This window comes from Pyxicephalus adspersus, chromosome 3, assembly GCF_032062135.1.
Source record: "Pyxicephalus adspersus chromosome 3, UCB_Pads_2.0, whole genome shotgun sequence".
Classification (NCBI taxonomy): domain Eukaryota; kingdom Metazoa; phylum Chordata; class Amphibia; order Anura; family Pyxicephalidae; genus Pyxicephalus; species Pyxicephalus adspersus.
The window spans coordinates 28,501,787-28,529,496 of record NC_092860.1 but is presented as its reverse complement, the minus strand read 5'-3'; the positions used below and the strand labels follow the sequence as shown (position 1 = coordinate 28,529,496).

The window sequence follows — 27,710 nt, the reverse complement described above, 5'->3', positions numbered from 1 at the left end:
TTCTCCATCTATATATCTAATTGAATGTGTTTCAATGGGGAACATACACGAAAAACAGGGAACAGAATCATGTATGTATGTAACAAAAAATGAAAAAATTCTATTATATTAACCTTAAAGATTTAGCAAAAGCAACTCCTATCAGATAGTGTCTATATATAAATTGTGGGGCCATCTACCCTTGGCAATCCAGCAGCATGTCACCAATGCTCTTTTTTAGCAGTCTGTAAGGGTGAAATTCTAACCATCACAATAAGGAGTAACTTAAAGTCAACACCACAATCACAGCAATCATAGATACTTCAAAAGCCTGCAATTTTTACTGATAATTTTTTTATGACTGCACAATTAATTTATTTTTGTATGTAATTATATGTCAGGACACATATGAATATTATGGTTGTCGGTTACACAGTATTTTCATCTATTTATACTTAATAAAAAGGGCCCCCACAAAAAAAACTATATGGATAATATATGCATACAGACTTACCAGCTGACATCAGTTCATTGAGAATATTTACAATATTTAAAATTGTCTGGAGGTCCTTAGTATTCTGTAGAAAGGAATATAGAAAGAGGTTAGTAAAAATAAATAATATAATAATATTAAATATTTTGATAGTACTTTTTGTTTTTTATCAGAGAATAAAAACAAAATATATTAAAAGCACATACAGTACCATAAAATAATAGATACATAAAAGTAATTAAAAATAATATAAATAGATACATAAACGAAAATTGTACAGATAAAAATTAAAAAAAATGAACCATTAATAAAAAAAAATAATAGATAAAAAAGTAAAAGGCACTTTTTTTTAACCTTGCTTTTTAGGAAAATGTACTACAACATCTATCAAGGAATTTCATGGGCAGATTCTTTAAGTTTCCATGCCTGCACATCTGCTAAGGCGATAGCATGATATTCCCACTCTCCCAGATTATTTTTACTTTGTGATGCAGAAAGCACACAAAAAGTGTGTGAACAGAGACAGAACTATGAAAAACTTTGGATTGGAATTCCTATACATAATGTGACAGTAGGGGTCTGTCTGACTCTGTTAAAACCTTAAAATATATTTGTAAAAACAATAAAGTATGGCTAAATATTTCAGTCTAAACTAGTACCAAAACTTTTTACTTTGATTCACAAGCCTCATAAAGAAACATACAAGCTCTCCTTACGTTCCCTTACTAAGCCTTACTTTTAAAACTTACTTTTATTTCAACTGTAAATGTAAATGTTAAAATGGAATTCTATTACTGCATTCTTCTGTCCATACCAACGTTTACCAAATAATTTACTTAGTAAACAACATTTGTTAGTAGCAAACATCTAGCACTGCCAGTTGCCTTGTCTTCCTGTAAAATTTTGCCCGCAGCAAGTAAAGAAGTAAATCCATGCTGGGGTGGAGACGGACAATGGCTCCAAAGACAGATGACATTGGTGCAAAGTGCCCAGCATTATTTTTAGGCTCTACACACAGCCCTGTACTAGTTGAAATATACTCACTAGGAGGACAAATATTAAAGCAGTCATATGACCATTGTGGGGGGGGGGGGGGGGGGGGGATGGGCAAAAAGAGGGTAATTATTGCATATTTAATTTTTTTTTCTGTGACTGTGCATTTAATCGTTGGTTAAGCATCACAATGTGTTTAATATGCCTGCGATTTACTAATACTTTAGTTGTCCCTTAAACACGGAAGCAAATTTAATTAAATATTTATTCAGTATATATATATAAATAAAATAAGTATAAAAAGTCACAAGCTTTTACCTCCAGTGTAAAGAGTATCACTTCTACACCCGTGGAACCTTTGGCTGTCATCTCTTTCCTTGTTTTTTCTGCATGCAGAAGAAATGAGAAGGATATATTTCAACATTGCTTAACAGTACATCATTTTAAAGGTCACTCAAAGTATCATTAAAATTTACAATTGACCAAATCAGTAACTTTATACATCTCTCTGAGCCTTACATGGAAACCACTATTGGCGGTTATGATGTGAGATCTAGAGAAAAACTGCTCCAAAAGCATTTCATTGCTAGAACTGTAGGGTCTGGCTTAATCACAATAATAAAGGACCAAATAAAGTAAATCTGCCACTTTGCCCATTTACAGTTTTGCTGACCGCCCACCACTCTCTCTGCTGCAAATCCCTAACTTATAATAACATTTTACTGTTTACATAATGGAGACCTGTATCATGTAGTATAATGGGTTATTAGCCTTCCCACATGACTATGCTTAGTCATAGCAATTAGCCAGGTCAAAAAATTTACACTTGGAAGGAATGAGAAGAAGGTCTCATACCAGGAAGTACATTATTTCCATGGCTTATGTCCAGGGGGGGTGCAATAGGGATAACTATGATCAAGAGTGGGAAAAAATGTGATGAAAAAAGCCTGATTAGGCAAAGTAACAGATATACACACTTTAAATAATCATTTATTTAGGAATAATGTATTATTCCTAAGATAATGGGAAACCTACAAAAATACTAAGATATGCAAACTCACATTTAGGCTGTAGAATAACCTTTGATTTACATAGAAAGACAAATATACACTTATTTAACATTGACAAAAGCTTTGTTTTAGTAGGTTGATGGCAGAACTGTGCTGTAGGGGAAAGCAGCTACTGCCATCCTTTCTAATAATTTTAACAAATAAAACAACTTACTCCAATTGGGAAAGTCAAATACAAACTCACTAAGGGTTAAAAGGACTAGCACTTTGGAATCAAGTTGGACTCCAAAGTTTAGCAATCTTTTTACACATTTACTATTCTATAAAATGTAATATTCTTACAATCTATCTGCACAAGTCTAGTTTAAAAAATATATATCTGCACAAGTTTAAAATGTGACTCATTAATTTTACAAAAATGAATCTGCCACTAGTTAATGATCTTTTTGTATGTAAGGATGGCTCAGTTGTTATTGGACTTTGAAATTAAAATGTACCTATTATTTTATAGCACGAACATATTACGCAGCCCTGTAGACAGGTGTAAACAAGTCACCAAGCAAAACCTTTATGGGGCTACCCCACTCAAATAAAAGTTTAACCCAACAGTAATTTTGCATGTAAGCTTGAAATGGGTTCAGGTGGCGATTGCTAAAAAAAAAAAAAAAAAATATGTCTTTATTTGGAATAAATGATAATATAAATATATATATATATATATATAACACAAGAACAATACCATAATATCACTTTATGTATGTTTCACAGCATGTTTCCACCAGTATAGATGGAAATTAATGATATAAATATAGGGTATTACAAAATTTATAATAAATTGATTATATAGGGTATAATGTCACTGCCTGTTAGACATACTTTGCCTTTCACTTACCATCCAAGATAAGTGGCATACGGATATCACCCTGAAATCTGCTCATCAGTAATAACCCAGCAAGGTGCAGTTTACAGTACAGCTCACTTACAGAACTCCTGACACGCTGACAAGTGCAGACAAATGCCAAGCCACACCTACTGAAAATGGCACATAGCCTTCTGTCCATCCCAAGTTAAATTATTTTTAGCTATCATGATTTTTCCACTACATGTGATGTTTACAGAAAGTTATGACACCAATACAACATGTCATGTAATTTGTGTATAATATAAATTTGGAAAGTTTTTATTATAATGGAGAATAAAGCTCCACTCTTCATTTTATGAGATACACTATAAAATATGAGAACCTGCCTAGTTCTTCTGGACACTTCTTCATCTAGTTATGTGAAGAGCTCAGATCCTGCTATTTCCTTTCTACGTTAAAGATGCATAGTGCAATTAAAACACTTTCCATTAAAAAACAGAAGCTTACATTACTTTCTTAGACTAACATATATTTTAAAACACCATCAAGCATGTATTTTTTTTCTTGATGCAATAATAATCGCATACAGATACTAGTAAATGTCCACTTTTTCCACACTGGGTAGGTTTGTGGAGCAGATTCTCAGAGCACGGCAATGTATGCAGGGGTAGGAGGTGGGACACGTGAATGTGATGGGTAGCAGTTTCGCATGCAGGGGCATAACAGCAGGGAGCAGCATACAGGTGGTAGTGGGGAAAATTTTTTGAATAGACCTGTTTCTCAGAGAGGACTGCACAGTGGAAACACTGGGGAATTATCTAGGCAACTCCTTAGGAGAAGTTAGTACCAATGAAGCAAGAAAGTGGTTATAACTGCAAGTGGTTATAACTTCAAAGTGAAAACTTTGTTTGGGTATTCATGCTGGATTAATAAAAAGCATGTAGTGTGAAGGGCGCTCAGATTTGGATGCAAAGTGTAACATACTGTGATTTGGTGGTGGACTGACAAAGAATAAACACAGGACCAGGAAGACATGTGATGTACTATTTGGTGATTTGTAAAGTGGATGCCAGGAAAGCATGTGTTGTTACCAAGGGAAAGGATGGCAAAGTGGAATAGGTGAGATGCACAGTAAGTGAAATGGAAGCAACAGGGAGGCTTGTATACTGTGAAGAAGGTGAGATAGCCAAGGAGAAATATACTGTGATGGGGAAGGGGTGGATGATGAGAATCAGAAGGTATGTGTTTTGACCAGGGGATCCTGTGGTTGGGAAGGGATGTACTGTTGGCGGAAATAATGAAGAGACTGGAAAGCGATCTACCATGAGCAGTAGGCATCTTATATAATTGCTGGGCAGACATGGCTGAGGTGGGAAGTTTAAGCAATGCATTAGAGTCTGGTTGGCTTACATTGCCAATCTACCCTTTCTCAGTCTGCTTTGAATAGGATAATGGAAAGCAAATAAAACATTTAAAAATTAGTGAATGTATGTTTCATTAATGTGTTTATTATTCCAAAGGCACGTCTGTAAAAATAAAAAGAATATTAATAAATAAAAAAAACTTTGTACCTTGGGTTTGTGCCAAGTGAAGGATTTTTGCAGTGAGAAATCTGGTGTTATCAGAATCCAATGCTGACGATTCCGAGTTGATCCTTTCCAGCTGTGACAGGAGGCTCACAATACGGGAATTGTTTGAAAGACTACAAAACAGCAACAGATAGATCAAACATATTAGTATGTAATTTTAGTTCCTTTTTTTTTTTTGTTAACTAGGAGTGTGGTTGTAGGCATAATATTAAGAATTATTTATATGTGCACATGGTTTGGTCTTTCTTAATTATAGATGAACTTTGGTATCACGTACACTGAATTCTAGCATTCTATTAGTTACCAATACTTTACTTGAAGCAAACCAGTAGTGTGGAAAATATGTTTAGGCTACCATTGCTGAACGCTAATTTCTGAACATTGCTTGCATTAGGTTTTGATTTGTAAACTTCATTAAGCAGTATGTATTTGCATATACTGCGCCAAGATACAAAAATAGAACCTGTTCTCAGAATTCAAGGATGTTTATTACTGAAGCAACAAAAAGAACATGTGTGCAAAGAATGTACACTGGCAGGGGTTTGCGTCCCTGATAATAACATGTTCTGGATTAAGATCAAATATGTCCTTGGTCGTGGAAAAAGCTGCCAGAGAAAAGTTCCCAGAGATATGCAGCAGAGAGCATTAGCAGACTATGTTATTCTCAGCAATCATCACCTGTTCCGGGTCTTTGGAGCTGCTGCATCAGCTATACAGGATTCACTGGCCTGGTTGTGTTTGTGTTTCATACTCAATACACTAAGAAGGCAGCCAAAAGCTAAGACTAAGTGACACACCGATATCTAGCACCGCATCAGGGGATTTAGAAGTTGAAACTGTTGGAATGTGTCAATGCTACATTCTACTAAACAATTCTATTCAAGCTTCTAGCAAACGCAATGCAATACACAGATTCCTAATGTGAGATTGTCTTCTGGTTTATAGTCAAAACATTACAATCAAGTTGGTATCAATGTAGTTTGTCCACTATGAAATACAAAGATTTTGAATCTAGAAATGTAAGCTTCAAACATGTGGTTTATTGGTACAGGTAACAGCATGACACTGACAAATGACATGTGATCATATGGTGGAAAGGAAAGCAATACCAGAACATGCTGTCTGTCCAGTTAAAAAATGTGTATATATATTTTTTTTTTGCTTTGTTTGTAAATATTTATATAAAAGGACATCCTACATACAGGCAACTTCTAGATATGATCGGGCTTCCCATGACAGAGGCTTGATAGGGGGCGGTTTGCATGACTTCTGCAACATCTTGTAACTCTTTATTGGCCAAGACAAACTCTGCAGTTGTTTCTGTTTGCATATCAAAGCACAGCTTGCTCCAGAAGTTAATGAATGTCTAGGCTCCATTAAGTTTTTTTTTTTTTTTTTGTTTGTGATTAGCTCACAGTGAGGATATTATACAGTAACTGACACAATGCTGCCTAATAATATGTTGAGACCAACATCTGTCCTAATTGTATTTTTTAAAACAATGTACCTGTTACAATTTACATAAAAATTCAACTTACGAACAAACCTACAGTCCCTATCCCGTATGGACCTGTATATATATATATAACAATTTACTTTTTATACTTCATCAATTTGACAAATCATTCCATATACATTGTATTTACTTATTAATTTGAGTGTATGTGTGTGTATATACATCAATGAAGTTTAAAAATAAGCCAATTTAACTTTGCAAATATCATTCTGTCTAGTTTGGAAGAATCCATTTCACCCGTTTGGTGCAAATGAATGCAACAATAGGTGAATAGGAAAGGCATCAGCCAGCCAATCCCCAAGGAGGGAATGGTTCTACCACAGACCACAGTTCTCTCTCCTTATTTATCCTGTTTTTCATTAGTCTTGCATTTTGCAAACACTGTGGCCACTACTGCTACTATGAAGTAGAATGTGGTACCTGAATCCCACTGAGGTTGTACAGGTAGTTGAGATCCTCCAGCATGGCAAATTCATCTGTGTGGTCGCAAGAGCGTGGAGGAGATACTAGGAGATGGGGATTTACTCAAGGAAAACTAACAGGGCCGTAGAAGATTAACAACTCAGCAGCAGGACAAGTTCCTGCATCTTTTGTGAAGAAATACAGATAGAGCACTACCACTACTACATGATGACCTCCAGCAGGATACTTGTGTGCATGTTTCTGACCAAAAACTGTCAGAAACGAACTCCATGAAGAAGAATGTTGGCTTGTCCTACAGTGGGTCAGTAATGGTCTGGGGAAAGGGTGGTCAGATCCTTAGAAGGCCTCACAGACTTTCACATGCTAACCAAGTACCCTGACTGCTGTTAGGTACCGGGATGAAGTCCTCAGGTCCGTGGTTGGAACCTATGGGGCAGTGAGACCCAGAGTTCCTCCTCATGCGAAACAATGCCTGGCCTCGGGGCCAGAGTGTTACGAAGTCCCTGGTTCCTGGCCACTGACTGTCCCTATGTTCCCCAAACCTGATTCCAATACAAACCCCTCTGTGACATTATGTATTGGTGCATCCTACTGTCAAATAGGGAGAAGATCCCCCAGGGCCGTCATCTGTTATCTCATCAAAGGCATGCACAGACTTTGTTGGTATTGCATACAGGCATGTGGATGCCATATAAAATGCTAAGCATCCAAGTTATGAGTTGTTGTAATGAAATTCAGGCAAGTTTGAATATTTTGGGGTTTAAAAATTTTACTTTAATTATCAGTGCGATTTTGAATTGAGCCCTCCTTGGATTGAATAATGGTCTTCCATTGACCGCACTTAAGACATTTTGTTCTCAAGATATTATTATTTCATTGATTGAGATTCATTACAATTAAAGTGTTCCCTTAATTTATTTGGAGCAAAGTATGTATATATGTCAGAAGGTAATTCTAAATGACGGATCAATTTCAGAGACATTTATTTTGTGAAAGTGAAGTAAGTGAAACTTTTACCAAAGTTTAAATGTTGTTTTTTTTTTTTTTGTTTTTTTGTTTTTTTTTTTACAAAAACAAAGGGTTAGGCTTCACTGGGTGGGCATGCCAGCAAAAATTCTCTGACTTAAAGAGGAACTAAACCGAAAACAAAAAAATGACTTTTACCTTTAATCCTGCAGGTCCATCGATGGCACTGGTCCTTTCCGTGATCTTTTCCTGCGTCATCCTGAAATTCCTCTTTGTTCCAGCACTGAGGAAGCGTCAGACACTGCCATCTTCATTCTGCACTTTCTCCCTCCGTCTTCTAGGAACGTCAACCGATCTTGCACTGCACAGGTGCGGGATCGGATGATGTGGCCTGCTGTAAAGGGGAAAAAAAAAAAAAAGCCCATCTCACTGCGCTTGCGTGAGATTGGCATCTCTATCCCATAATAGCAAAAATGCCCCTTCTGAGCATGTCCGAGATTAGGGCATATGCAGAAGGAGCACCTGCAGTCTCACCCCAAGCCTTCCGGGATGCGTGGCGTAGGTATCCCGGGAGGCGCTGTGCTCCAATTCAGACTTAAAGAGGGGGTGCTGCACCCTTTTTTGTTAAATGAATACCATTTTCCCTTTACATAAAAGGGTAGACAACCCTTATATGTAAAAGTGAAAATGTTGAGTTTAGGTACGTTTTAAGCACTGGGTGTGCATGCACAGGCTCTGGTGTGATTATAGCTGCCATATCCTGCAAATGTGCACCCAGTGCTCTAGTAACAGAATAATTCTGCTCATCAGCTTCTGCACATATTTACCGACACACATGAACAGTCAGAACTATCCTAGAAGTCTGAGGGCACTGCAACTACTCCTTTACACAGGAAAGGAGAAATAGGTATCCATAGAAAAGATAAAAGGCATATTTGGCATAAAAAAAATTGTATGTGATTTTGTGATACAAAGGTGTAATGGTTGGGATTAGGATTTGTTTTAAAATAGGTAAAAGGACCACTTTATTGACCCTGGTGGGCAGCCACTTAAGTAACTTCAATAGTCAATAAAAAAAAAAAAAAAACGTTGATACATGGAAATGTTCTAACTTCAATAATAAGAACTAGAAGTATGGAGAATTAGAAAAGGCCCCGGGGCACTAAACTTCCAAGACTAATGACCACCAAGCAGGAAACCAATGCAAGAAAAAAAATAGGCATAATATGGGCGTGGGCAAAAATGTGACCTACAGATGAGAGATGATATAAGCTGCCATTGGCAAACTAACTGTAAAGAATTTCAATTGACTGGATGTAAAGCCGATATCATTTCTTATTTTCCCTGTATATTAAAAGGAGATGTAAAACAGACCCAGCATAATGACAATGTCATGCGGTATACTCTAGGAAGACATTTGCTCTGAGGTCTTGGCAAACACAGTCAAATTCCTAGCTAGCAGTAGCAAAAAGTGCCTCACATACAAGAATAAGTGCGCCAGGGCACATATAGGTGCCAAGTATTTAATAAAGCAAAATTTTTCTTGTTGTGACACCACTTCACTTGCCACTGACAGAAATCACACAGCATCCATGGCACATGCAATCTGCAATTAAAGCTTTGACTGTGGGAAAAACCTAACCATGTCGCTTAGCCTGTATTCATTTTTGTATTTTTTAATAGAGAATGGAAAAGGAGGCATGGACACTTCTATACCTACCAACCCAGCCATACATTTAAGTAAGCAATATTTTTTGTTTTTGATTATTTATTGATTTTGAAAAAGTACAACCTGCCTTTGGCAGCCCACAACCTAAACTCAACCTGCTACTCCCTATCAAGTACTTGAAAATCTAGATTATGTGACTGCATAAACACACACACAAAAAACAATCTTTGAAATAAAATTATTATACTGCATTTATGCATATACTGTATATGTCCAAAGTATTGTGCAAAAGCTTGTAAAGCCAAATAAAATAAATAAAAATTGCTATTGTGCAAAAATTAGAATTCTACTTTACATTGGATTGACCCAAAATATAGGTATAATGTTAGCAAAACTAGCAGCAGTGACCTTCTTCAACGTCTCATAAAGAAATCCTGCCACACTGGACATGCCAACACACTTAGGCTTCATATAGTTGTGTAGTTGTCTACTTCCAGGCTACAGATGTTTGGCATTTGACTTTATGCAAATATGCAAGGCTTACAGAGAAGGCAATGTTACCAAATGTACCTTCTTGGTGGATCCCTTTAATGTCTGGCAATGGCTACCAGTCCCTTCCATATCACACCCATGGCACCACATCCTTCCATTTAAGCCAATACTCCTCCGGTATCCTACCCTGTCCTCTAGCAGCTTTATTTAAAGAGTTAGGAGGCCAAATTACTTCTGCATCTCATCATCATCATCCCATGAGAGAAGCAAGAAAGTTTTTAAATGCCCAGAAAAAAAGAGCTCTGTTTATATTAAGTGAATCACACAACCAGTTAATGGGCCAGTTAGAATATTTAAAGTCCGTCTAAGGCTAGATCAGTTTTTAAGAAAACAGAAATGCTGGGTTAAAAATATTTTAGAGCTTAAGTTAGCCAATACCATATTTAGTTATACCAGAGAATACTGACAAGGAATCTGAGTAACTGAATATGGTCTTTTAGTCAAAATTTCCACACACAATGAAAGCAGTAAAATCTCTGGTGTTCCAGAATCACAGTCAAACATGAGATATAATTTATGCATACGCCAATGACACTGCTAGTAATCTTTGTTATGAGAGTAGATGCTGACACCTGTAATATAAACACACTGACAACACTCCACATACATTCATCACAAACAAGTGCCTGGCACTTAACTAATGTTTCCAATTGATGCCCGTTAGTAATAAACCAGATCTAATGCCTTTCCCTTGCTTTATATACAGGAACATAAATATGGGGCACAGATAATATTTGTGACCACTTTAGGGAACAGATGCAGACAAAACCAGTCTCAAAAAATTTCAATTGCATTACACAAATAAAAGCAGACATTGTTTAATCAAAACAAAAAGGTTAATGAAAATGTACTCAGGGTAGAGAAATAATCAAGGTTTGTTTTTTATTGCCGATACATACATAACACAATACTCCAAATCTTACACCATCTACTGGTGTGACCAGAGTTTCTCAACCAGGGTTTTTCCAGAGGTTGCTAGAAGTTCCTTGGGCAATTTGTGACTCTCAGGTCAGTTTATGTGGCACCAATGATCTTTTTGGCTATCTGAAAGGGTGGCATACAGAAAAGGGCCAGCAATGTAAGAGGCATTCTTCCTACTGACTACCAAACTAATACACCGTGAGGTGTGGATATAGTAATTATAGTAGGGGTTCTCTGAAGATCTGAAATAAATTTTAAGGGTTCCACTATGTTAAAAAGTTTGAGAAACATTGGGTGTAATGATGAAGAGATACAGCACAATGCAAAATCATATTTTCAATGATTTTAGCTAATCAACATTTCCCAGGATTTCGCTGCAAGGATGATGATGTCACTCTTACCCAAGCATCATGGGTTGAAGCCAGGGGAAAGGTAAGTATTTTACCATGTTTTACACAGTGCCATCTACTGATGTGACCCAAGTATAAACCTAAATTATTTTTCTAATGGCATTTTGAGGAAAAAAAAATTCTTAGGTTGTGCTATATTTAACACTTCAGCTGGAAGCATTTTTAAATTTCTAAAAACGCAACCTAAAAGCCAACAATAAAACTTGACATACCATCTAAACAAACCTGAAATAACAATATTCATGATTATACAAAAAAAAGACATTAAACAAGGTGATTTGCTAGAAGCTGCATTCATTGGAAAAAAATAATCCTAAAAGTATTCTTGTTGGTACTGAATTTGGGACTGGTATTAACAGGGAAAACTCAATGCCGAAAAGAACTTATTAGCTTTGTGAGGATTCTGAACGCCAGCCGTCATTATTGTCTGTATAAAATGCTTTTGATGTAGACTGCTATCAATTCTGACACTGCTACCCTAAACCTTCTCTTCATATGTGTTGAGTTACAATAAACTCCAAAAAATGGATTTACACAAATCCATTTTTTGGGCCTGATTTATTAAAGCTCTCCAAGACTGGAAAAGATACACTTTCATCAGAGTACCTGGGCGATCCAATAAACCTGGAATTAAATTCTTAAGTCATTTGCTATTTGTTAGCAAGTGTTTTCAATCCTGGACCAGATCCATTTCAGGTATGCTGGATCACCCAGGTTCACTGTTGAAATTGTATCTTCTCCAATCATGGAGAGCTTTAATAAATCAAGCCCATGGTGAGCATGGGCGGTCATGACTCGAAGATAAAAAAATACTGTGTGTTCCAATATTTTCGTTGGTGTAGACGAGAAAAACTCAAATGAAGCTTCATTGTGTAGGTTGATAAGGAAATGACACGACAAAGACGGGTTGGGATAAAAAGGAGTGCTTGGAAGGAGAGGTATGTGTTTGACATTAAGATGGTAACTATTTGAAGGCCCTTCCTTTAATATTGGTAATTTTTCATTTGTATTGTTTTGTAATTGTGTTAGGCAAACTTTTTTGCATGTATGACTGTTTACAATGGAATGTAATTTGTTGTGTGTTCACTGCTTTGCCAATGACCACCTCAGAACTTACAGGAGTAATTTTATTATTAAACCAAAAGTCATATCATATCGAATATTATCAATACTTTTTTTCCTTACACTTTGATACAAAGAGATATTAGCCAAAAGACCAAAAAGTATTTGGCCATCTTGTGATATGGATCAATTTTGTCTTTTATGGTCTGGTTTAAACCTGGAAAGTCTAAGGATTACCAGAGATGGCACATAACCTGGCCATGTTCTGGGTCTCTGAACCAATAGGGGAAGGCAGGAGGTCATAGGACCATGCTGGCCCAGTGTGGGAAAAAGACACAGACACATGACTCTGTGAGGAGAGAGACACCATCCCACACATGACAGGATCACGAACTGAAAATTCCACAATAGCTTTCAAAATACCACTATTTGGCACTGTCAATTTCCTGTTGGCAATTATATATATTTCCAGTGGATTTATGCTGTCTGGAGGAGCCATTCTGATTGACGCTGGACTGCACTTCCCTGGCTCTACATACCTCAGCCTTCAGATCCCCATGATGTTCTGATCCTGGGGTGGATGTCATTCCAGCGGTAATTTTTTGATGAATGTTGGGTCTCAACACCTGACACCACGCACAGCATGCTCTGGGTTACCTGGGGAAGTGACAGCACCAATGCTAAACCATCACCGCTCCAGTTGGACTGTTTAAAGAAAAACAGAACCTAGTGGATGCATGACTGAACCAAAGTCAGAGCCAGTTCTTAGAGATAAGGAGCCAGAAATTGCCAAAGCTCTGGATGTCTGTTTGAAATGGCTTACCGTGGATTACTATGTGGGGATTTCCAAGTCCTACCACTCCACCAACATTAATTCAACCAATGTGAACACATTTTTTAGTTGTCTGTGGACCTAGAGCTATGGCAGACATATTGGTACAGATCAAGCTGTAATTGTCCGGCACAGGCACAGGAACGTTCATAGTGAGGTGACACTAAACACTTCCGTATCTAAAATGCCTTCGTTACTGAGGCTTTCCAGTATTTTACATCAGCCTGAAGAGGAACTTACCACTGAGATCATGTTTGTACCTTTTTTACCTTTTTAGCACCTTAGTACAGTGATTTTCAACCACTGTGCTATGAGAGATTTTCAGGAGTACCATGGGAAAGCATCCAATTACCATTGTCGAGTGTCTGTGCTTTAGTGTAATATAATACTCCTCTATGTCAGTAGGTGGCAGTAGGTAGATTAACTGCCTTGTTTATTCTTGAAGACAAGAGAATTAACCACTTAAAAAAAAAGAATCAACATTTCTGTGTCATTTAGTAACATTTTTGATTTGTGGTGTGCCGCAGGATTTTTTCAATGTAAAAAATGTACCGTGGCTCAAAATAGGTTGAAAAACACTGCAGGGTTCTCCTCAGGCCCTTTTAGCTGGGCGCACCACCCGCCACTTTTCAGCACCCACCCGGCTGTTTTTGGGTGGTTACTAAAAAGTTTGGTCACAATACAGGGGCTGCCACCCATCTACAATTTCTTCCCACCCAGCTTAAAAAATTTTCTGGGTTAAGCACTGCACTGTCTTAGTATATCTGTTAACTGGGTAATGTGTAAGCTATAGCTGAATTTGTATTATCCCTGTAAAGAAACCTCAACAGTATTATGTGCGAATGTTTAAACTGGAATAAAAAAAATATGGTAAAGGAAGGTTATAATGTATGATCTCAAATTCACTTGTATACATATATGTAAGCCTAGCTTTCTTTAAATTGCAATAATAGAAAGCTCATCTCTAATAAATGTTCCCATATTCAAAGTAAGCAATATCATATTGCTAGGGAACCCACTTGAAATGTTCTATCTTACCATCTCTTAAGATTCTTAGTAAGAGACTCTAAAACTGCAAAGGGCTTCTGCCAGTTATTTTAAAAGCATTGCATAACAAATCAACACATGGTCATAATCTACAGAAGGTTGATGGGTGAATTTAAATGTTATTAAACAGGCTCTTTGTCCTTGTAATGCTGATATATAAACCATGTCTTGGATCCCATTGCTGTAGACACTAACAAGAGGAAAACCCTGCTCACTGTTCTGACGCAAAGAACAAACATCTGCTCAGCCAGTAGCTACCATTATAAATTAATCTTTTCTAAACGCAGATACAAACTCAGTGCCAGAAAAGCCATGGAAGACATGAAAAGGAAACATTCTTATTAACTGTGTTTTATTACAAGGCCTAGCCAAGCTGATCACACACTTGCCTTAAAATGGAAATAAACACAAAACAATATTTGCAAAGGGAACTAGATTTATTTTATCTTTATAAATTTAAATACTATAGAAAAAAAATAAATTATACAAATATATTATATATTTTTGTTTTATTTATCTAATTTTTAAGATGCTTAGTATATAGTCTACAAAACACTGCACATACCAGCCAGTGCACCTAACAACTTTAGGGTTTTTCCCATATCTTTTTGTTAATGACAATCTGCAAGTCAATGCCAGAATATTTTCAGAAAATAAAAGCATTATTATGGTAAAAAAAGACCCTTCGTTAAAAAGAATGTATTTGGAGTACCAATTTGTCTGTGACAGCATAAAATCATACAGAGTAATACAATAATTACCATGTGTGGTGTATGATAACCTACAAGCTGAGCTGAATCAATAATCAAAGTTTTCTATGCAGACATTGAAGAAAAACAGACATACGAAAGGCTTTCATATCAGATGTTTGTTTATGGGAGGTGGTGCCCCAAAGCTACAAACTAGTGTTTAATTCCTTGTATGCATGATTTCAAACGTTTAACCTCACTTAAACACCTTTCAGATCTTCACATAGCTTAGTTTCTCTTGGACCAAGGAATAGTCAGGTTCCTTCATCAGAGCAATTTAAGGGATTATATTCAAACCTTTTTAAAATCTTCTAACCAAACCAAAGTGGAGAGTTTTGGATCATTAAGCAAGCACTGTGTTCATCAATGACCACAAGTTCAGTATTCAAATTATTGGAATCCTCCAGCTTGATCATAACCTCTTTCCATGAAGGAGACCTCCTGATCTCAGTGAACATCTTTCTCCTACGTTTTATTCACAGTAAGATTTTGCAAATAAAAGTTTGTAGCTCTCCTACTTTGTCCCTCTTCTGCTCCATGGGTATTTACCAAGGTGTTTGCTCTGGCCTTAAACCTTCTTTGCTAATAGGGCATCAGGACATCTTTCTCCCACAGGAGAAGTCAACACTTTAACTAAAGACAACAGTAAGGCCACGATGAAAGAAACTACTTTAATCCAGCTGTTCTCATTGTCATGTTGTCCAGCCATCCATCCCCCTCTGCTTGAGGGCTGAAAGTAGCTTCATTTGAGGCAGTTTCCTCTTCATTAGTTCCATTTAAGAAGCCTGCACCAGAAAACTACATAAACATTTGCCATTACCTCTGAGTTTTGTGATTTGTCTACAACCCTAGATCCAAAACCAATGTTGAGAGGACTTCTGGCTCTGGTCTTGAAGTGAGGCAAGTCCTTTCTCACCTTTTCTATATAAAGAAGAGCATTCTGGTTTTCATCATAGTCTCAGACAGGCTCTGTAGAACGTGATATGCAAACCTGGTGCAATAACTTGCAAATGTATCATTGCCAGACTTCATCTCTGTTACTGAATTTAACATCATTGTTACTTAAGCCCAGATTTTGAGTGGGAGGGCAAAAATACAGTCTGTCATCCCTATATACCTGCAGGCACGCCATCCACATCTTGTGTCATTGAACTAGAAGATGCACTTTCGGTAGTCTCCAAGGGTTTATACACCAAGAGTTCCTTTGTTAGATAGATTTTATGCCGTCTGAACATACGAACCCTTGTTTGGACCTTTGTACTATCAACATTTAGGTTGCTACTTTTCTTATGGAGATCAATAAATCAAACTTTGGTAAAGACTTTTGAACTTTGCCTTCATGGGAATCAATCTTTGTCTTTTCAGGTCTTCAGAGACCTAATACTGAGCCAATGTGATACTAGATTTGTAAGCCTAATTTGTGCTATTGCTATAAACTGAGCAAAATGGATGTAGGCAGGGTTATAGCACATAAAGGGCTGGCCAACAGTATTTCCTTTTTAGTGCCCAATTCTGTGCCTCTTAAGGTACTATAAATAGGACATTATGTAATGTATAATCTATTTATCCTTGTTTGCGCAGTAAATTAAAGCCTATTAGAGCAGTGTTCTCCACGGGCCCTTTTAGCTGGGCGCACCACCCGGCACTTTTCAGTAACCACCTGGCTGTTTTTTTGTGGCTACTGAAGAGTTGGGTCACAATACAGTGGATGCCACCCGCCTACAATTTCCTCCCACCTGGCTCAAAAAAATTCCTGGGTTGAGCACTATAGAAGTTTTCAGCTATTGGAAAATATATTGAAAGGATTTGAAATTTAATTTACCTATGACACAAAAAGTGTTCATACACAAATGTATTAATCTTCACAAAATGCAGTTTTCGATTAATGGCCTATTTTACAGGTGAACATTAATACACTTAGACGGCAGTATTCCTAATGCATTCTCTATAAATACTGAATGTGTGATTATAAAGAGCATTTGTTCCAGTATGTGCTGTGTCATGCTCTGCAGGAAAAACCTGACCACAAACCATCATACCATAAGCAATATAGTGCTTTTTTTGGGGCTGTAAAGGATTCATAGCTGTGTAAGTCTTCCCATATTCTAGAATATTTTTCATTTCTACTCCCCCCCCCCCCCAATTTCAGAAATGTTGAGAAATGTTCTATTAACTAAACTATATTTACCAGTTCATTATTTAGTCTATAGTTCACGCAGTTATTTTTCACATAAAAGTTTGCTGTTCGCAATCACATAACTGCAAAGCTCATTTCACTTCACATACTAGTAAACTATATGGAAAAGCTTCAGAAGACTCATTTATTCACGAGCAACAGAGGAAGTATACATTTCTAACAGGCAACCTTATGTTTGGAAACAACCAGCAGTTATTAGCCAAGAATATACACCCCACCCAAAAAACCCCACCATAGAAACATTCATACAGGGTATCTGCTGAAGTGGTTCAATGAAACTCCAGTTACATTTAAAAGGGGATATTTAACATGCACATAAAACAGAATAAATATCTTGATATACAAAAAATATGTTTATTGCTTCGTTATCATGTATGGGATTGCTAAGTGTTCACAAGGAGGCACAAAATATGATGGAGAAGCTGCACAGTATTTTCAGTATATAGGTATTCGTTGTCACACAAGGATCAACCAGATATATTGTTCCAAATACAGGATACATGTCAATGTATATTCTGCTTAAATCAACACAAATCCAAAGTATAAAAATACATGGGTAAGGAATACTCCTTAAAAGAAATGGGTCCTGTATCAGAAGGACTATTTGGACAGAATATACGTAGATGCAGCACGGTGGCTTAGTGCTAAGCACTCTAACCTTTGTAGCGCTTGGTCCCAGGTTCGAATCTCGGCCTGGACACTATCTGCATGGAGTTTGATAGTTCTTAGCTTGTTTTTGTGGGTTTCCTTCAGGTAATCCGGCTTCCTCCCACATTCCAAAAACATGCAGATAGGTTAATTGGCCTTCCCCCCAAATTGACCTTGGACTGTATTAAAGACATATGACTATGGTAGGAACATTGGATTGTGAGCTTCTTTAACCACCTGGGCGTTACACTGATGTCTAGATTTCTGTACCAAAAGCGTAACTCTGTTTTTCATGAATTTTTTTTTTTTTTTTTAATTGTAGACCTGTAACTTACAGAAATATGTCTGAACAGGGTTCTAGTAGATATAATGAATATAAAAAATGTTTGAAACACACAATCATGTAAAAAAAAAAAAAATTACTTTTATTATAATTAAATAAAAGACGCAAAAATCAGCTTAAACAAGAATACATAAATAAATGAAAAATACTGAAAATGCGATAATTCGGTATACTGTATAGTAATATATTTTTCTAAAACACCTCCCTAGTGTCCGTCACATACCTATAGACAAAACCACATAAATATATTTTCTATTATTTTGTATTGGATTGGATGCAGGAGTTTGTATTCAATCCAATACAAAATGAGAACAAAATTAAAACTCTCATTTTGTATTGGACTGAATACAAACTCCTGTATCCAATCCAATACAAAATGAGAGTTTGAATTTACCAATTACATACTTTGTATTTATTTTGAATTTTTTTGTATTGGATTGGATACAGGAGTTTGTATTCAATCCAATACAAAATGTGTTTGAATGAGTTTCAATTTGAATTTCCCGCTCACTCGCCGACATAATCGCCGAGGGACACGTACACGCTACGGACGGAGAAGAAGCCGGCCGGCTTCTTCTTCTCCGCCAGCCGGCTTCTTCTTCTCGGAGAAGGCACCCGACGCTGGAGGACGACGCTGGAACACAACGCTAGATGATCGCAGCGGGACCAGGAAAGTGACGAATAAACCCGAACTTTTCTCACTATATTTTCATACAGTGAGAAAAGTTCGGGTTTATCGATAATTGTAATTTTTTTTAACCCGAACCAAGGTCGGGTTTATCGCTAGGGTGGTTAAGGGACAGCTAGTGACATGACTATGGACTTTGTACTGCGCTGAGTAATATGAAAATAAATACTGTGTAATAATAATAAAATAATGTATATGACAAAACTGGATCTTCTTTGGTAGGTCACATATGTTGTATGTTCTGTTATGAAAGAATACATTAAGTTTTCCAAAAGTTAGAAAACCACAACTACTGAGAAATTTGGACGAGGGTAGGTTATGTTTTAGGGCTGTTTTGCAGCATCTGGCAGAGTGTTTCTGCATGGAACAACCAAATTCAGGACTATAGAGATCTTTTAGAGACAAACATACTGCTGTCAGAATGTTATGTCTTAGTTGCAGCTCATGGATTTTCCAATAGAGTAAGTAATGACCTAAAATATACATCTAAAAGAAAGGAAAACCCAGGCAAACACCAGGTACGGGAGCAATGTGTGGTGGATTGATGAACCAAGATGGAGTTGTTTGTCCTCAGTAACAGTTTGCTGCAAACTTAAGACAGCATTTTAGGAAAAGAACCCCATTACATTTTTAAAGTATGGGGATGGAAGTATTTTGGTTTAGGATTTCAATGCTGCGTCAGAATTTGAGAAGCTTGCCATTAAGTCAGCTGTAATTTCTGCATTTTATGAAAAACTTCTGGAGGAGAATGTGAAGCTACCTTTCTAAAAGTTAATGTGAAAATGTTTTTTTTCAACCCAAAAAATGATTTAAGCAACACCAAAAAAAGGTTAAAAACAAACATTGAGAGTTTTGAAGTGGCCTAATCAAAGCCTTGATTTGAATCTAATTGAAATATAGTAAAGTATTTAAATTGGCAGTTCTGGGAAGGAAACCCACAACCAGTTATAGGTGAAATAATTCACAGGTTCTGGGCCAAACTATATTGTTTATTAGCCATGTAATCTGCTGGAAATCCTGAAACTGGCTGTGCTATCTGAATCACAATAAAACACAGTTATGAGTCTCAACAGTATTTAGTTGTCTGTTTTGAGGAGATAGGATATCTTTTGCAGTGACCTCAAGAGAAGAGTAAACAAATCTAAGAACGCGATTCAAGGTTATTACTACAGGACATGTCAAACTGTATGACATTTTTTGATCAGATTCCAATTTAACATTTATATTGACAATAAACCCTACAATCCAGTTACAAGCAGCCAATATGTGTAGAAAACCAAAATCATTAGATAGTACGGATAATTTCACAAACTATAACTTCTAGAGGGTAGCAATGCCCGTTACTTTACTGCAGAATGAACAGCACTGCCACCAATTATAGGAGGTGCTAGTTGGACACATATATAAAATTAGGCAAATGAAAGTCACCTTGGTCATTTCAGGGACTAAAGAAAAATTGCAGTCATATCTATTTATTTATGCATTACTTTCAAATGAAATCACAGTTCAGCTAACAATTACCTTTTTTTTTTAATTTTGCACAGATAAAAAAAACTGTTAGAACCTCTAAAGTTTTTATTCCTGTTTGTGTTCTGAGACATTCAGCTTTTTTAATTGTCCTAGTGATCACTGGGCCTTAGGACAAAGAATTTCTTTCATTTCATGTTGCATCTTTAAAAGGGAAAGTAAAGGTAAATATTCCTAGCTGGGCACAGAAAAAAAATCTAACGGGTTTAATTGTTCACTGCTGTTTATTAGTTTATTAGTTTTAATGCATAAATGTTTACAGGCAATCAACTTTTAGTTTGTACAAATTACAGGCAACTAATGTAATTTTGTTGCAGATCCAGATACCAAGATTTACAGAGTTTGGACCTGAAGCTGTTAGCTAGAAATGTGGGTGTTTCTGGCCAGAATACTGCAAGTAAAACTTACTAATATTATGCCTGTAGGATTAAAAGAGCTGAAACCCAATAAATTAATAGGGCAAGCCAGGGACATTCTGGCTGGAGAGGAAACTGTTCTTGATAAAAGCTAAGGCTATGTACAGATGTGCAATAATTGTCACTAGAAATGACCTTTCACTGTCCTTTCCAACGACGTACGATGCATGAACGAGTGCTGTACATACAGCGCTGTTCTGCTCTATGGAGAGGGGAGGGGGAGAATGATGGAGCTGCACCCCGCTTTCTCCCCTTCACTTCCATTAAAATCGTTCAGCATCCATGGATCTGCCAAGACGATGAGCACTGTACACACACAAGATTCTCTTCCAATATCTGCCCTGAGCCGATTATCAGACAAGAACCATTGCACATGTGTATGTAGCCCATGATTGGAGTTCAGCTTATGGTAGACACAGATAATCAGGAAAGTTATGCTGCCAAGAAAAATCTAAATACAATAGTAGCACCTATTTAGCATACAAAGAATGTATGCCATAAAATGGAAGTTAAATAACCTTGTTCAGGACCGAACTTGTCACATGCAAAACACAGATAAGCAGTATGCAGCATGTGTAGGAACGAATACATTTTTTCAGACTTCCTGTGCAATACTTATGTTCTCATATAATTCGTGTTTTATTTAGACAAGAATTAATAAAACAGAACTTTTCAATGTCCTTCATCAAAATACAGTATTAAAGGGAACATCACATTTCAAGAACTGAATAATTTTAAACAGTACTAGAAAAAGTAGTGTAGTCAAACATTATATTAACCAATATTTTAGCTTATGGTAAACAGGTCACCTAGTGATTTCTATGTATTTTAGGGACTCTATTGATGAGATCTGAACATCTGACTTCCTAGAGAGGTAGATCTCAGGATCCGTGCAAGAATATCTCTATTACCACCACCAAAGTGAATGACATGCAAAGTCATCCTACCGGACTCCGCCTATAACTTGACCTGATACACATGATAACACTTTTTCCTGTAACTTTATTAATATTATTAGATCATTTAAAAAGTAGTAAAAATAAGTATTTGGAACCATCAAATATAGCAAATGAAATGAAAGCAATCACAGATTATATTTTTTTATTAGTAGTAGTATTATTCGTGGTCAGTGCAGTAGTGTTGACGATCATCTCCCAGTCATGTGATCTCATAGAAGCATTGAGGATAATTAAACATTTCATTCTGATCTATATACCAGAAGTATTTACACACAAGCTGCCTCTCACTATGGCCTGATGTTCATTCTCACTATATAAATATTAACATAAATAACAATATATCTGATAATACATGGGCTGCACTCACCATTTTTCTGTGGGAGCTTTTATTTTATTCATCTTGATTTTGTGTATTTATTCCACCATTGCATTCCCTGAAAAAAAGAGAAAAAAACATAGAACTGGTAAAAACCATACATTCACCAGAACAGATCTCCAGCCATACCGAGAAAACAGAGCATGCAAGTCCAAGCTAGACGAACATAACTCTTTGGATTAAATTGTAAAATGTGTTTTTTTTATATTGCACTTCTGGGGCATGAAAAATGCCCATGTATTCTGAAAAAAATATGAATAATTTAGAGAACAGTGAATGTATCTGTTGCATTACAATCTCATGAGTCAATATCTCTACACTGTACTCAGGGTCTGTATCTAACTCTTCCTTTTCTCATGCCTTCCATATTATTTATTCTCGATTCCTGCATTTTAGCCCATCATGATGTAATGATTATCATTACATGAGAAAAATAACACTGTAAAGACACTTTTTGCTAATATATAGTGTAGCACAGCAGTCACCAAACAGTGGTCACCAAGGCCATGAATCTAGTACTGCTCAAGAAACCCTTGGCCACCATGCTCTACCCAAACCTCTTATCAATCATGTTTACATACAGAATGCAAAACCATATCAGAAATAAACAATCCAGAAATCTAGTTGGAGATGTCAGGGAACCACTTTTCTTTTGATAACCAAAGATTTCTTTAGATTGTTGAAAATCCCTAAGACAAGGAATCAAACTCGTTAAACAAGGTTAACATAATGATGATGTGATAAAAAGAAAGGAAGTTGCACAAAGAGCTACTAGAAAGTAGAAAACAGAAGTAGGTGAAAGTTTTTAAGAAACTCTCAAGGTCAAAAAGTTCAGACAAGAAAGAATGTTTTTTTCAACAAGTACACCACACTACCAAATTGATGGAACAGATGTAAGTACAATTCTTACAGAAGAAACCTTTTTCACCTTCTTTATCTTAGTAGTAAAAGTGCTCTGACAAAATGAAACAATCAGAGTAGCAGGGAAGCTCTGCTTTGATTGCGTGTGGATGGATTTTACCTTATCAATAGGTGGATGGATGCTATCTTTTTCCTACTGGTAAACTTTTTTTTAGCTTGCCACTCAAAATCTTTTTTGGTGAGGACATGGCTAAACTTGTGATTCATAGGCTGTAGGGATGGTGCCATGTGGGAACCAAGTTGATTATATTAAACAGATTCAGGATAATGATGGAGCCAGTATTATTTATCTGTCCTACCACATGCAGTGCCTGGCTCCCCTCCGCCTCAAGAACATTGTACTATACTTTATATAACCATAATTGCAGACTTGATTGAGCCCATCAATGTTCAAATTGCCATAACCTAGCTGTTCTTACAGGGTACAAATGTGTGCTCCACTATGACTTTCAACTTCAGTTAAATATGGTAAGGCATCTGGATATAATACTGCCTTAATATGAATTGGACACCACCAAACTAAAAAAGGTCCCTTGGTACCAGGTCATAGATTGCTGCCAACAGCAAGATTAAATTGGGAATTGCACAAGTTCCTACATTACAAGTTCGCACCTGAAGACCAGGTCCTTCAGTCTGCACCTTGGCATGTTTCCATGCTAGCAGCTTTGAGCACCTTTGCCCATTCCAGCATGTCCTAAAAATTCTACTACTGACAAATTGTCAAAATTAGTTTTTCTAGAAAAATAAACTTTCACAAAGTGGCTAAATTTAATGGTTACATTTCTACTTATAGCATACTGGACACAATTGACCTAACCCCCACCCAAACCCAAAGATGGACTCTAAATTCCACATACAAGTGAAAAGTATCCTGCTTACTTTGTTGCCTGACCAATAATGAGAACAAAGTAAATGTATGATCAGAAAGTTGATAGATGCCTCAGGACTCTACTAGGGAAATCAAAATCACTTTCAAATCACAATTTATAACAAATTCAAAGAATAAGAAATAAATTGACAGTTTACAATGGTTCAAGTACACTGCTAATAGGTATTATTTAACAGTATTTATATTGCGCCAACATATTACGCAGCACTGTATATTAAATAGGGGTTGTAAATGACAGATACAGACAGTGACACAGGAGGTGGAGAGGACCCTGTTCCAAAGAGCTTACAATCTAGGTGTGGGAAGTATCACACAATAGGAGGTAGTTTATGGAATGGTGGGTAAAAAGTGAGGGTTTTAAGAAACAGAAGAAGACGGGTAAGCAAGTTTGAATAGATGGGTTTTGAGGGCTCTTTTAAAGGAGCAAAAAGTAGAAGCAAGCTGAACAAGACAAGGAAGACCATTCCAGGGAGTCGAACCAGCTCTAGAAAAGTCTTGGAGCCGTGCGTGTGACAAGGTTATGACTCAGGAAGTCAGTAGTAGGTTTTTGGACTTTGGGTATAAAGCTAAGCAATTCCAGTAAAAATCAGCATTCTTGGGTAAACCTACAGGACGGTGCTATAAGCAAATTTAGTCAGTTTAAACCTGAAACATAAGTAATATTATATTTTGTTAGGTCATCTCCACAAAAAATGAGTTATTGTGTTGTACATGGACCGTAATATTTGAACTTCCTAAATCTGTGCATATTTACTCCACATGTACTATATTTTCTCATTATGGAATTGTGTATCTGGTCCTTTATCATAAATGACCCACAGTCCCCCTGGGCAGAATTATATTTAGTTTGTGCTACCTGGGAATATCAATGTACATGTGAAATGGCTCCCCTAGATACCCCAATACAATAAACGCGTAATAATATTATGTATTTCTGCCATCTTGGAACCTTCATCATTGGTGGCTATCCAATGGTTGAAGAGAGGAAATGCTGGATCTGAAGAAAAGGCTGGAGTATAAATTATGGCTAAAGCACCCCCTTACATTTTGTGGATCAGTTTCCAGCCAAAACTATTTTGTTATTTGTATATAATTGGAAATGTTTTTGTTTTGGACAGAGACAAAAAGTTTTTCCAGATTTGTACTACTTCCAGTTCTGATACTTTTCCTTAATTCCTGGAACCTTGTCACTAGCAAACATTAGGAGTAATCTAACAGATAAGCAAACATCAAAGAACTATTTCTGGCAGAATACAGAAAGGATTTCATGGTGTTCTGCATCAGGTTTTTATTGTCATGTGTGTTCCAATTGGTGAGATTGTGGTGTGCCTACTAAATGCCTGTGGTCTGGATGTAATGAACCCTTTGCTAGCATTGGCCTGAACAATACATACTGTGATCCTATATTAAGTGAAAAGAAAACTCTCACCACAAAAACTTTCCCCATTAAAAGATTCCCCCTTATCTCCTTCTCCAACTCTGTATCCTGGATTTTCCCTTATGACAATGGTCATCAGGCAGACATCTCCATTGGGCACACAGCAATAAAAAAACCCTAACAAGGGGCATCCCATGCCAAGAAAAAAAAAGAATAAATGAGGCTCCCCTCTATCTCCGGTTTTAATGTATAGTAAACCCCTATTTAATTTACAGCACTGCGCAATACGTTGGCGCTATATAAATCCCGTTTAATAATAATATTAATAATAACAGTACATATTTTATGTGGAAACCCAGCCAATAAATGAAATATAGAAAGATCTTTGCAAACAAGATTGGTGCAATTTGAGAACTACATCTTTAAAAAAAAAAAATGCTCCAAGAAATGCGTTGGATGAATATCAGTGCATACAACGTGATTTGTGATGTTGATACTGGAACAGACGTATTGTTTCTAATTAATTGGGAATATATCCCTATCTTTCAAAGGCAAGGAATTGAAATGTATGGATTATTACTCAGTAGTATAGTGCCGACATATTACGTAGTGCTGTACAAAGTCCATAGTCATGTCACTAGATATAGGGGTTCACAAATTTAATTTCCCTACCATATGATATGTCGTTAAGTCTAAGGTCAATCTATTAGGGGAAGGCAATTAACCTAACTGCATGTTTTTGGAATGTTGGAGGAAAACGGAGTACCCAGAGGAACCCCACGCAAACACAGGGGGAACCTGCAAGGAGAACCTGCAAACTCCATGCAGATAGTGTCCTGGCCAGGATACTTTGCACTCCAATGAAGATTGGAAGAGTCATCATACGCTGTAGGATCAGCTCAGATCTACCAAAACTAGGTAATAGAGGGACCTACTCTGCCAGTATATATGGATCTCTCCAATCATTTTGCAGACTGACCCTAGTTGTTGGTAGATAGGTGAATGTACAGATTGTAAGATGTGTGGCTGCTTACAAAGAATGCATTGAGTGCCAATAACTCCCTTGCTGGTGTTTAATGGGTGATCTGGCCCATAAGCAGAGCCAATACCTAGCCTAGGTGCAGGGCCTGGCAGGTTCATGGTACATCTGGCCCCAATTTCCCATAATTCAGCTGTGGTGATTGGATGAATGAAGTCATACAGTGTCTGTATACATGTAGACACAATGTCCCCAGCCCTGACACAGCACAGCACACAGCACATCACACAATCACACATCACACAGCACATCACACATCACACATCACAGCTCCCCCTGCACCATCCTATCCATCACACCTTGCACATGATCTGCCTTTATATTTTATACATGAATGACATTCCAGCCAATGACATCACTCCTCCAGCCATTACTAATGAAGGGGACGCTTTGTGTCTCTATGACAACACCACTGCTTTTACATGGGTGAGGCGCACTGTCACCCTCAGCAGATACCCCCCACAACCCTGTCAGCTACCCCAGTGCAGCCTGCACCACCCCCAGGCCTTATCACCTGCTCGGTGCACCTCCTCTCCGGCCGCTGCTCCAGCTAGCAGTCCGCTCCTTCCAGCACAAAACACAGTAGATAGAACTAGAGGAGGGGCGACAAGTCGGGCCAGCTAGAAACCGATAATTGGCAACTGGGAGGGGCTCCACTCCGCACACCTACTGCACCGGGGGCGGGGCTTTACTTTGCATGAGCGCTGTATGACCAGCGGAGCTGCCAAAGAAGGCGGGACCACTTGGATGGGCGTGGTTTGGGCGGAGCTGAGAAATTCGCTTGGTGCGGGAGGGGAGGCGGGTGAATGTGGTTGCTGACAACATTAGTCACACTGATGGTTTGTGTACTTATCCGCCTGAAGCTGTACGGATCTAGTTAGCACGAGCTTGTACATGTACGGCAATTACTGCAGGATCAGGGTTACTTATGTGTTCTATGCACTTCCAGGGAGCTCGTATACCAATATGTCCTATACCCCATAATTCATCGGAACACATTTCACATTGCAGTCCTCCAGCACTGCCAAAAATGTATTTAAAGAGGAACTAAACTCAAAAACGTACAAAACAAAAACAATACCCTTCAATCCCGCAGTGCAGTCAATCGGTTCGGAGGTTTCCTACCTGGAGGATTCCTACCAGGGAATGTTGGAAGGAATGTCAGATTTCATGTTTTATAAATAGAGCCTAAGTGGTTTTATGTTATAGCGATCATCACCGATGGCTGCCCTGTTACTGATCGCTAGTGATCACTG

General features: G+C 37.4%; 1 protein-coding gene across 2 annotated transcripts in view; it reads right to left on the bottom strand.

Moving 5' to 3' along the window:
- AGTPBP1 (ATP/GTP binding carboxypeptidase 1) overlaps positions 1–27,121 on the bottom strand; it is a 71,791-nt gene extending 44,670 nt beyond the window's left edge. Inside the window, exons 1-5 of one of the 2 annotated variants that reach the window (XM_072404078.1) lie at positions 26,969–27,121; positions 22,219–22,285; positions 4,909–5,039; positions 1,784–1,851; positions 494–557 (exon numbers count right to left, since the gene is read on the bottom strand). In XM_072404078.1, coding sequence (XP_072260179.1) covers positions 494–557; positions 1,784–1,851; positions 4,909–5,039; positions 22,219–22,250 — 295 coding nt within the window. In that variant the 5' untranslated portion in view covers positions 22,251–22,285; positions 26,969–27,121. Of the gene's footprint in view, positions 1–493; positions 558–1,783; positions 1,852–2,972; positions 3,127–4,908; positions 5,041–22,218; positions 22,286–26,968 lie in introns of those variants that run through there. The other variant, XM_072404079.1, reaches the window with a different exon arrangement.
- Between the last annotated feature and the right edge of the window lie 589 nt (positions 27,122–27,710).